This window comes from Aquarana catesbeiana, linkage group LG12, assembly GCF_042186555.1.
Source record: "Aquarana catesbeiana isolate 2022-GZ linkage group LG12, ASM4218655v1, whole genome shotgun sequence".
Taxonomy (NCBI): domain Eukaryota; kingdom Metazoa; phylum Chordata; class Amphibia; order Anura; family Ranidae; genus Aquarana; species Aquarana catesbeiana.
In genome coordinates, this window is record NC_133335.1 from 136,824,878 (window position 1) to 136,837,449 (window position 12,572).

The following is a 12,572-nucleotide window of genomic DNA, read 5'->3' on the forward strand; positions in this document are numbered from 1 at the left end:
ACTGAAATGGCTAAATGTATCTGTTTCAATGACCCCTGGTCATAAAGGGTTAATAAATCTCAGTGGATCAAGTCTAAACTTACATACACAATCGAGTTGAGTTACTTAACCACTTGAGGACCACCTACCGCAGATGTACTGTGACAGAGCGGGCTCCCTGCCCTGGATTGCATACATGTACGTGATCCTGAGCGAATGACTGAGGAGAGCTGTGTGTAGGTAAACAAAGCAGGGAGTAAAAAAATGGGTGCATCGCTTAGTGAAAACCTTACACAGCACACACAGTAAACATTGTTAGGCACACAGTTAAGCCTTTGATTGCCCCTAAAAGTTAACCCCTTCCCAGCCAGTGTCATTAGTACAGTGTTACTAGTTTAGCACTGATTAGTGTCAGTGGTAATTAGTCACCCCAGCATTCATGTCAGATTGCCCACCGCACCATTATAGTTCCATTATAAGTCGCTGATCGCTGCCATTAGTAGAATAAAAAATAAAAAAGTACCAGAATATTTACCATCATTTGGTTTGCGTGAAAGTTATAGCATCTACAATCCATATACACTTATTGGGATTGACATATAGCAGAATTCATTTTGGCCTCATTTTATGATGAAATTATATTTTTTTTTAACTTTTTTTATTAGATATGTTTTATAGCAGAAAGTAAATAATTAAATACCACCAATAGACGGCTTTACTTGTGTGAAAAACAAAAAATGATATAAATTTCATTTGGGTACAGCGTTGCATGGCCCCGCAATTGTCTTTTAAAGTAGCGCAGTGCCAAATAACAAAAATATTGCCTGGCCGTAAAGGGGGTAAAACCTTTCTGAGCTGAAGTGGTTAAGGGTAATATCCTTCTCATTTTGCAAGGAAATGTGCCCCAGAGTTTAGTGAATGAGGTGAAGTTCTGCTGACTTGCGTATTCTTTGCACAGTGAAACTTCACCACATTCACTAAGCTGTCAGAATGGGCTTTGATCGGGTCTCTAATGTAGTACCCCGGAAGCAACGTCACAACCTCCCTTCTGGTTTACACGGCAGCCAACGGTGCCATTTTTAAGAAATCCACAGCATTTAAAAATGCAGATCTTGGCGTTTTTGAATACTTTTAAGTGCAGAGGAGGGGTTTGGGGTCTTTTAGATCCTAGAGCCCTCTTTAAAGAGTACCTGTCACTGCCTATTACTGTCACAAGGGATGTTTTACATTACTTGTGACAGCAATAAAAGTAATCAGAAAAATGTTTTTTAAAGGGACAGTGTGAATAAAAATAAAGAGAGAATCTCACGCGCCAAAGCTAATCCATACCTATGTTACGCCCACAAATGTAAACAGTGCTCAAACCATACGTGTAAGGTATTGCCATGATGGTTAGAGCAAGATCAATAATTCTAGTACAATACCCCCTCTGTAACTCTAAACGGATAACCAATAACATTTTTAAAACCGTCATCTATGGAGATTTTTTACGTACCGTAGTTTGTCGCCATTCCACAAGTGTGTGCAAATTTAAATCATGACATGTTGGGTATCTATTACTCGGCGTAACATCATCTTTCACGTTATGCAAAAAATTGTGCTAACTTTATAGATTTTTATTTTTCATTATTTATTGAAGCTTTTTTTCCCCAAAAAATTGCATATGAAAGACTGCTGTACAAATACAGTGTCAAAAAATATTGCAACGACTGCCATTTTATTCTCCAGGGTCTCTGCTAAATATATATATATATATATATATATATATATATATATATATATATATATATATATATATATATATATATATATATATATATATATAATGTTTGCGTGTTCTAAGTCATTTTCTAGCAAAAAATACAGATTTTAACTTGTAAGCAAAAAGTGCCAGAAATAGGCCTGGTCTTGAAGTGGTTAAAGCAGCGTTCCATAGAAAAACGTAAATGACACTGTGCTACGGAGTCCACAAATAAAATGTGATAACGGTATTTTAGGGATTGGCAGATGAATACCCTGGTATGTAGACGTGGCGCTGTTTCCCTTAAAATGTATGTAAAAATAAACACGTAAAATTAAATATAAAATGTTAGGGATAGTTGACTGGGTCCCGATGAAAAGACCCTCCCATAAATGGTAAGTCAAGACCAGAAAGAGGTGGGTGTGCTACACACTCTGTCTCTCCCAATATTAACTGCTTATACTAACTCCAGAGGGTGTAGCACAAAGTGGGACACCCTATCCTGAAGTTCAGCAACTTTAAGGGGGTGTAACACTAAATAGTGTTTTTCTATATCATTGCATTTGTTTAGACGTTTGGCATTTATATATATTTTTACATTTGTCTATTCCAACACACCCTGAGACCATCAGACAGAGGATGTAACACAGTTTATTTCAGCACATTAGGTGCAATTTATTCACGTGGTGATTTCATATTACTACCTTTTACTTTGTCATTTTCCTCCATCTCTATGTCTCTATATTGGGAGAGACAGAGGGTGTAGCACACCGACCTCTTTCTGGTCTTGACTTACCATTTATGGTAGGGTCTTTTCATCAGGACCCAGTCAACTATCCCTAACATTTTATATTTAATTCTACGTTTTTATTTTTACATACATTTTAAAGTAAAGCAGAGTTCCGCCAAAAAAAAAAAAAATTAAGTCAGCCGCCACAAATACTGCAGCAGCTGACTTTTAATATTAGGACACTTACCTCTCCAGGGCGCTCGCGATGTCCTCACCTGAAGCCGATCTGTCCCTCGGCTCCCAGGTGGAGGCGACGGCATCTTCAATAAGGGAATCAGGAAGTGAAGCCTGGCGGCTTTACAGCCTGGTTCCCTACTGCGCATCCGCGAGTCGCGCTGCGCATCCTTACTGGTCCCTGCTGTCTTCTGGGACCTGTGTCTCCCAGAAGACAGCGGGGGGATGGAGGAGGGGCCGGACATGGCGTAGATCGCTGCGGAATCTGCGGCAATCTATCACTGGAAGTGGGAGCAAATACCTGTATTAGACAGGTATCTGCTCCCCCCTAAAAAGGTGCCAAATGTGACAACGGAGGGGGGGAAGAACTGGAAAAGCGGAAGTTCCATTTTTGTGTGGAACTCTTTTAACCACATCAGCTCCGGAAGATTTTACCCCCTTCCTGACCAGAGCACTTTTTGCGATTTGGCACTGCGTCGCTTTAACTGACAATTGCGCGGTCGGGCGACGTGGTTTTCAAACAAAATTGACATCCTTTTTTTCCCACAAATAGAGCTTTCTATTGGTGGTATTTGATCACCTCTGCGATTTTTTATTTTTTGCGCTATAAACAAAATAAGAGCGACAATTTTGAAAAAAACGCATTATTTTTTACATTTTGCTATAATAAATATCTCCCAAAAATATATAGAAAAACATTTTTTCCCTCAGTTTAGGCCAATACATATTCTTCTACATATTTTTGGTAAAAAAAATTGCAATAAGCGTTTATTGATTGGTTTGCGCAAAAGTTATAGCGTTTACAAAATAGGGGATAGTTTTATGGCATTTTTATTAATTTTTTTTTTTTACTAGTAATGGCGATCAGCGATTTTTATTGTGACTGCGACATTATGGCGGACATGTTGGACATTTTTGACACATTTTTGGGACCATTGTCATTTATACTGCGATCAGTGCGAATAAAAATGCACTGATTACTGTGTAAATGACACTGGCAGTGAAGGGGTTAACCACTAGGGGGCGGGGAGGGGTTAAGTCAGTACTAGGGAGTGATTACTAACTGTAGGGGGGATGGGCTAGCTGTGTCACTACGCTGATCACTGCTCCCGATGACAGGGAGCTGTGATCAGTGACACTTGTCACTAGGCAGAACGGGGAGATGCTGTTTACATCAGCATCTCCCCATTCGTCCTCTCCGTGAGGCAATCGCAGGTATCCCCGCGGTGATTGAGTCCGCGGGACCCGCGACCTGACTCACGGAGCTCCTGACCGGCACGCGCGCGCGCCCGCATTGGCATGGTGGGGAATTCAAATGGACTTACCTGTAAGTCCATTTGCCCAGCTGTGCCATTCTGCCGACGTACATCGGCGTACACCGGTCGGGAAGTGGTTAAAGTAAAACTAAAGCCAACACTTTTTTTTTTTTTTTTCATTTTTTTTAAAGTTTTTTTTTGTATAGAGTGGAGAGTGATTTGAACACCTGTCAGTTTTTACTGCTATCTGTGCCCCCATTAAGGAAATTCAACCTCTCTGTTTGTCCTGTTTACCATTATCATTGAAAGTGAAAGTAAAAGAAAATCCCAACTTTTGAGTTGTCCCCAGAAATGCTTCCAACGGGGACACTAGTTTTGGTGAGCTGAGGGTCCCCGAGGAATTACCTTAATTTGCAGGTATTTCCTCTCACTTCCTGTTTGGCAATGGGACACTGGGAGAATTTTTTTTTGACAGGGGTTATAACCCTCCGTTACTCTATCCAAAATGAAAGAAGTTTTGCCTATAGTTCTACTTTAAAGCATGTTGATTGGGATCAGGTTTGTAGCCATGCTGCAGTGCATAGGAATGTTCAGAAGGTGGTACAAATGAGCGTGTAGCTCCAGCAAGTATAGGCCTACCAAACATTGCAGGAAAGCAAAAGCAGTTAGCTGGCTGCAACTAATGTTTGGCCATGAGGGGATCAAGGATCACTTGGGGCTCATTCACACATTTAGCCATGGGTAGTAATACTAGGCAGTTAAAGTAATGGTTTTTACACTGTACTGAAAAATACAATCCTGTTATAAAATAATGTTGATGTCTTTCAGATTACAACCTTGGTGACCAGTGCATTTCTTATTGCTAAAGTCATAATGTCACAGGTGAGTATACAGTGAAAAAAAATACATGTTCCAAGTTTTATGCTGGTAAAGACCTTGCAAGTACAGAAAAATGCCTCTTGATCTGACAGAAATGCACTCAGCTTCTGTAGTGGACTGACAACACACAACTTTTTTGTGGACAAAGTGGTGTCAGCCCTCTCAACAGTCTTTTGCTAAACTACTAAACCACCGCTACTCGTAGATTTGCATGACATAAAGTCTGATCATCCTTTAATCCATGATAACTATTAGGGTACTTTGAGATAACCTATAAATTGTGCAAAAGACACAGGACAGCTCTGAATTTCTGACGTAATCAGTGATTTTTTTTTCTTTTTTTTGTACTTATCAAACAGATTTAAACACTTCTCAGTTTGGTCTGTTCAATGTACAACTGGAACAGGTAGCAAATAAGAAAAGTTCATTGTTAAAGTGTCACTAAACCCACAACAGCAAAATCAGTTTGTATATGCAGCATAGCATGCTTGTTATACTCACTGTGGAACTTAACCACTTAAGGACTGAGCGTCTTTCTGAGATTTGTTGTTTACAAGTTAAAAACATTTTTTTTTTTTGCTAGAAAATTACTTAGAAACATTGTACATTTTTTTTCTAACACCCTAGACGATAAAATGGCGGTCGTTGCAATACTTTTTGTCACACCGTATTTGCGCAGCGGTCTTACAAGCGCACTTTTTTTGGAAAAAAATAAATTTTTTTGAATTAAAAAATAAGAAAACAGTAAAGTTAGCCCATTTTTTTTTTATATTGTGAAAGGTAATGTTACGCAGAGTAAATTGATACCCAACATGTCATGCTTCAAAATTGCGCCGCTCATGGAATTGTAACAAACTTTTACCCTTAAAAATCTCCATAGGCAATGTTTAAAAAAGTTTACAGGTTGCATGTTTTGAGTTACAAAGGAGGTCTAGGGGTAGAATTCTTGCTCTCACTCTACCGATCGTGGCGATACCTCATGTGTGTGGTTTGAATGCCGTTTTCATATGCGGACGCTATCATGTATGCTTTCGCTTCTACACGCGAGCTTGGCGGGATAGGGCGCGTTTAAAAAAAATTTTTTTTTACTTTTTATTTTTACACTGTTCTTTAACCACTTGACGACCGCCTCACGCCGATGTACGTCGGCAAGGTGGCACGGACAGGCAAAATCACGTACATGTACGTGATTTGCCTTCCGCGGGTGGGGGGTCTGATCGGACCCCCCCCCGGTGACCGAGGCGGTCGTCTTTTGTCCCACGGCGATCGGAGGTGAGGGGGAGGCCATCCGTTCGTGGCCCCCCCCTCGTGATCGCCGCCGGCCAATCGAATCATTCCTTTGCTGCTGTATGCTAAACAGCAGCAAAGGAAATGATGTCATCTCTCCTCGGCTCGGTAATTTCCGTTCCGGCCCGAGGAGAGAAGACAGGTATGTTAGTGCACAACACTACACACACAGTAGAACATGCCAGGCACACAAAACACCCCGATCACCCCCCCACCCCCTGTCACAAACTGACACCAGCAGTTTTTTGTTTTTTTTTTTGTTTTTCTGATTACTGCATTGGTGTCAGTTTGTGACAGTTAGTGTTGGGACAGTTAGTATTAGCCCCCTGTAGGTCTAGGATACCCCCCTAACCCCCCTTAATAAAGTTTTAACCCCTTGATCACCCCCTGTCACCAGTGTCGCTAAGCGATCATTTTTCTGATCGCTGTATTAGTGTCGCTGGTGACGCTAGTTAGGGACCTAAATATTTAGGTTCGCCGTCAGCGTTTTATAGCGACAGGGACCCCCATATACTACCGAATAAATGTTTTAACCACTTGATGGCCCCCTAGTTAACCCTTTCACCACTGATCACTGTATAACTGTTACGGGTGACGCTGGTTAGTTTGTTTATTTTTTATAGTGTCAGGGCACCCGCCGTTTATTACCGAATAAAGGTTTAGCCCCCTGATCGCCCGGCGGTGATATGCGTCGCCCCAGGCAGCGTCAGATTAGCGCCAGTACCGCTAACACCCACGCACGCAGCATACGCCTCCCTTAGTGGTATAGTATCTGATCGGATCAATATCTGATCCGATCAGATCTATACTAGCGTCCCCAGCAGTTTAGGGTTCCCAAAAACGCAGTGTTAGCGGGATCAGCCCAGATACCTGCTAGCACCTGCGTTTTGTCCCTCCGCCCAGCCCACCCAAGTGCAGTATCGATCGATCACTGTCACTTACAAAACACTAAACGCATAACTGCAGCGTTCGCAGAGTCAGGCCTGATCCCTGCGATCGCTAACAGTTTTTTTGGTAGCGTTTTGGTGAACTGGCAAGCACCAGCCCCAGGCAGCATCAGGTTAGCCCCAGTAGCGCTAACACCCACGCACGCACCGTACAGCTCCCTTAGTGGTATGGTATCTGAACGGATCAATATCTGGTCCGATCAGATCTATACTAGCATCCCCAGCAGTTTAGGGTTCCCAAAAACGCAGTGTTAGCGGGATCAGCCCAGATACCTGCTAGCACCTGCGTTTTGCCCCTCCGCCCGGCCCAGCCCACCCAAGTGCAGTATCGATCGATCACTGACACTTACAAAACACTAAATGCATAACTGCAGCGTTCGCAGAGTCAGGCCTGATCCCTGCGATCGCTAACAGTTTTTTTGGTAGCTTTTTATTGAACTGGCAAGCGCCAGTGGCCTAGTACACCCCGGTCGTAGTCAAACCAGCACTGCAGTAACACTTGGTGACGTGGCGAGTCCCATAAGTGCAGTTCAAGCTGGTGAGGTGGCAAGCACAAGTAGTGTCCCGCTGCCACCAAGAAGACAAACACAGGCCCGTCGTGCCCATAATGCCCTTCCTGCTGCATTCGCCAATCCTAATTGGAAACCCACCGCTTCTGCAGCGCCCGTACTTCCCCCATTCACATCCCCAACCAAATGCAGTCGGCTGCATGAGAGGCATTTTCTTTATGTCCTCCCGAGTACCCCTACCCAACGAACCCCCCCAAAAAAGATGTGTCTGCAGCAAGCGTGGATATAGGCGTGACACCCGCTATTATTGTCCCTCCTGTCCTGACAATCCTGGTCTTTGCATTGGTGAATGTTTTGAACGCTACCATTCACTAGTTGAGTATTAGCGTAGGGTACAGCATTGCACAGACTAGGCACACTTTCACAGGGTCTCCCAAGATGCCATCGCATTTTGAGAGACCCGAACCTGGAACCGGTTACCGTTATAAAAGTTAGTTACAAAAAAAGTGTAAAAAAAAAAAAATATATATATATAAAATAAAAAAAAATAGTTGTCGTTTCATTGTTCTCTCTCTCTCTATTCTCTCTCTCTATTGTTCTGCTCTTTTTTACTGTATTCTATTCTGCAATGTTTTATTGTTATTATGTTTTATCATGTTTGCTTTTCAGGTATGCAATTTTTTATACTTTACCGTTTACTGTGCTTTATTGTTAACCATTTTTTTGTCTTCAGGTACGCCATTCACGACTTTGAATGGTTATACCAGAATGATGCCTGCAGGTTTAGGTATCATCTTGGTATCATTCTTTTCAGCCAGCGGTCGGCTTTCATGTAAAAGCAATCCTAGCGGCTAATTAGCCTCTAGACTGCTTTTACAAGCCGTGGGAGGGAATGCCCCCCCCCCACCGTCTTCCATGTGTTTCTCTGGCTCTCCTGTCTCAACAGGGAACCTGAGAATGCAGCCGGTGATTCAGCCAGCTGACCATAGAGCTGATCAGAGACCAGAGTGGCTCCAAACATCTCTATGGCCTAAGAAACCGGAAGCTACGAGCATTTTATGACTTAGATTTCGCCGGATGTAAATAGCGCCATTGGGAAATTGGGGAAGCATTTTATCACACCGACCTTGGTGTCGTCAGATGCTTTGAGGGCAGAGGAGAGATCTAGGGTCTAATAGACCCCATTTTTTTCAAAAAAGAGTACCTGTCACTACCTATTGCTATCATAGGGGATATTTACATTCCCCGAGATAACAATAAAAATGATTAAAAAAAAAAAAAAAATTAAAGGAACAGTTTAAAAATAAGATAAAAAAGCAAAAAAATAATAAAGAAAAAAAAAAAAAAAGCACCCCTGTCGCCCCCTGCTCTCGCGCTAAGGCGAACGCAAGCGGCGGTCTGTCGTCAAACGTAAACAGCAATTGCACCATGCATGTGAGGTATCGCCGCGAAGGTCAGATCGAGGGCAGTAATTTTTGCAGTAGACCTCCTCTGTAAATCTAAAGTGGTAACCTGTAAAGGCTTTTAAAGGCTTTTAAAAATGTATTTATTTTGTTGCCACTGCACGTTTGTGCGCAATTTTAAAGCATGTCATGTTTGGTATCCATGTACTCGGCCTAAGATCATCTTTTTTATTTCATCAAACATTTGGGCAATATAGTGTGTTTTAGTGCATTAAAATTTAAAAAAGTGTGTTTTTTCCCCAAAAAATGCGTTTGAAAAATCGCTGCGCAAATACTGTGTGAAAAAAAAAAAAATGAAACACCCACCATTTTAATCTGTAGGGCATTTGCTTTAAAAAAAATATATGTTTGGGGGTTCAAAGTAATTTTTTTGCAAAAAAAAATTACTTTTTCATGTAAACAATGAGTGTCAGAAAGGGCTTTGTCTTCAAGTGGTTAGAAGAGTGAGTGATGTGTGACATAAGCTTCTAAATGTTGTGCATAAAATGCCAGGACAGTTCAAACCCCCCCCAAATGACCCCATTTTGGAAAGTAGACACCCCAAGCTATTTGCTGAGAGGCATGTCGAGTCCATGGAATATTTTATATTGCGACACAAGTTGCGGGAAGGAGACAAATATTTTTTTTTTTTTTTGCACAAAGTTGTCACTAAATGATATATTGCACAAACATGCCATGGGAATATGTGAAATTACACCCCAAAATACATTCGGCTGCTTCTCCTGAGTACAGGGATACCACATGTGAGACTTTTTGGGAGCCTAGCCGCGTACGGGACCCCGAAAACCAAGCACCGCCTTCAGGCTTTCTAAGGGCGTGAATTTTTGATTTCACTCTTCACTGCCTATCACAGTTTCGGAGGCCATGGAAAGCCCAGATGGCACAAAACCCCCCCAAATGACCCCATTTTGGAAAGTAGACACCCAAAGCTATTTGCTGAGAGGTATAGTGAGTATTTTGCAGACCTCACTTTTTGTCACAAAGTTTTGAAAATTGAAAAAAGAAAAAAAAAAATGTTTTTTCTTGTCTTTCTTCATTTTCAAAAACAAATGAGAGCTGCAAAATACTCACCATGCCTCTCAGCAAATAGCTTGGGGTGTCTACTTTCCAAAATGGGGTCATTTGGGGGGGTTTGTGCCACCTGGGCATTCCATGGCCTCCGAAACTGTGATAGGCAGTGAAGAGTGAAATCAAAAATTTTCACCCTTAGAAATCCTGAAGGCGGTGATTGGATTTCGGGGCCCCGTACGCGGCTAGGCTCTCAAAAAGTCCCACACATGTGGTATCCCCATACTCAGGAGAAGCAGCTAAATGTATTTTGGGGTGCAATTCCACATATGCCCATGGCCTGTGTGAGCAATATATCATTTAGTGACAACTTTGTGCAAAAAAAAAAAAAAAAAAAGTGTCACTTTCCCGAAACTTGTGTCAAAATATAAAATATTCCATGGACTCAATATGCCTCTCGGCAAATAGCTTGGGGTGTCTACTTTCCAAAATGGGGGGTTTTGTGCCACCTGGGCATTCCATGGCCTCCGAAACTGTGATAGGCAGTGAAGAGTGAAATCAAAAATTTACACCCTTAGAAATCCTGAAGGCGGTGATTGGATTTCGGGGCCCCGTACGCGGCTAGGCTCCCAAAAAGTCCCACACATGTGGTATCCCCATACTCAGGAGAAGCAGCTAAATGTATTTTGGGGTGCAATTCCACATATGCCCATGGCCTGTGTGAGCAATATATCATTTAGTGACAACTTTGTGCAAAAAAAAAAAAAAAAAAAGTGTCACTTTCCCGCAACTTGTGTCAAAATATAAAATATTCCATGGACTCAATATGCCTCTCGGCAAATAGCTTGGGGTGTCTACTTTCCAAAATGGGGGGTTTTGTGCCACCTGGGCATTCCATGGCCTCCGAAACTGTGATAGGCAGTGAAGAGTGAAATCAAAAATTTACACCCTTAGAAATCCTGAAGGCGGTGCTTGGTTTTCGGGGCCCCGTACGCGGCTAAGCTCCCAAAAAGTCCCACACATGTGGTATCCCCATACTCAGGAGAAGTAGCTGAATGTATTTTGGGGTGCAATTCCACATAGGCCCATGGCCTGTGTGAGCAATATATCATTTAGTGACAACTTTTTGTAAATATTTATTTATTTATTTTTTGTCATTATTCAATCACTTGGGACAAAAAAAATAAATATTCAATGGGTTCAACATGCCTCTCAGCAATTTCCTTGGGGTGTCTACTTTCCAAAATGGGGTCATTTGGGGGGGGTTTGTACTGCCCTGCCATTTTAGCACCTCAAGAAATGACATAGGCAGTCATAAACTAAAAGCTGTGTAAATTACAGAAAATGTACCCTAGTTTGTAGACGCTATAACTTTTGCGCAAACCAATAAATATACGCTTATTGACATTTTTTTTACCAAAGACATGTGGCCGAATACATTTTGGCCTAAATGTATGACTAAAATTTAGTTTATTGGATTTTTTTTATAACAAAAAGTAGAAAATATCATTTTTTTTCAAAATTTTCGGTCTTTTTCCGTTTATAGCGCAAAAAATAAAACCGACAGAGGTGATCAAATACCATCAAAAGAAAGCTCTATTTGTGGGAAGAAAAGGACGCAATTTTCGTTTGGGTACAGCATTGCATGACCGCGCAATTAGCAGTTAAAGCGACGCAGTGCCAAATTGGAAAAACACCTCTGGTCCTTAGGCAGCATAATGGTCCGGCGCTCAAGTGGTTAAAAAAAAAATAAAAAATTGTGTCACTTTTATTCCTATTACAAGGAATGTAAACATCCCTTGTAATAGAAAATTCTTTTTTGACCCCGGATCTCTTAAATATGAGATCTGGGGTCCAAAAGACCTCAGATCTCATATTTACACTAAAATGCAATAAACAAAAAAAAAATTTTTTTTTTCTTTAAATGGCCCTTTAAGAGCTATGGGCGGAAGTAACGGTTTGACGTTGCTTCCTCCCTGCAATGGTTTGGAGATGGGAGGGGGCCATCTTCCCCTCACTCGTCTCCATACCCAGGAAGGAGAAGGATCCGATCAGCGGGAGAGGGTCGAATCCGCCACAGAGACCACTATTATTGGAAACCGAACCGTCCGCTGAAAAAGAGGATACCAGGGTGATCCCATAACAAAAAAATCCCTCTTAAAAGTTAGGACGTATATATCCTGTATGCATAGATCCTTCCCTCTTGCTCTGTCTATCTGGGGAAGGCCATCTAACACAGGCAGAGTAGCCGACCTGCACATGCTCAGTTGTGTCTTTTATGCTGGAAAGAACAGTTACTTGTTCTCAGAGATAGCCAGGTCACATGATATTGACATCACACATGTGGGCATGTATACAGGCTGCAGTGGGAACCTCCTCCTTCCTGATCTCTCAGCACCGGAGAAACTGTGCACTTTATCATGTAACCGTGGTATACAGATCATTCAAAGAGGTATATAGTGGCAGTATTCTAATGTAAAAAGATGATTTATAAGCTGTGGGCACTGTGGGGGTGGGGGGGGGGGCGGATGAGCTATTT

The 12,572-nt window shown here is 41.9% G+C and overlaps 1 protein-coding gene across 4 annotated transcripts in view; it reads left to right on the forward strand.

Annotated features, from left to right (window-relative positions):
* STARD3 (StAR related lipid transfer domain containing 3) overlaps window positions 1–12,572 on the forward strand; it is a 152,646-nt gene that overhangs the window by 47,531 nt on the left and 92,543 nt on the right. For 3 of the 4 annotated variants that reach the window (XR_012236931.1, XM_073608357.1, XM_073608355.1), the window contains one exon: window positions 4,769–4,822. The exons of the other annotated variant lie outside the window; for it this stretch is intronic. Coding sequence is in view for 2 of the 3 variants with exons in the window: in XM_073608357.1 (XP_073464458.1) it covers window positions 4,769–4,822 (54 nt within the window). In the remaining variant the exon portion in view is untranslated. The remainder of the gene's footprint in view (window positions 1–4,768; window positions 4,823–12,572) is intronic. 4 annotated transcript variants of the gene reach the window in all.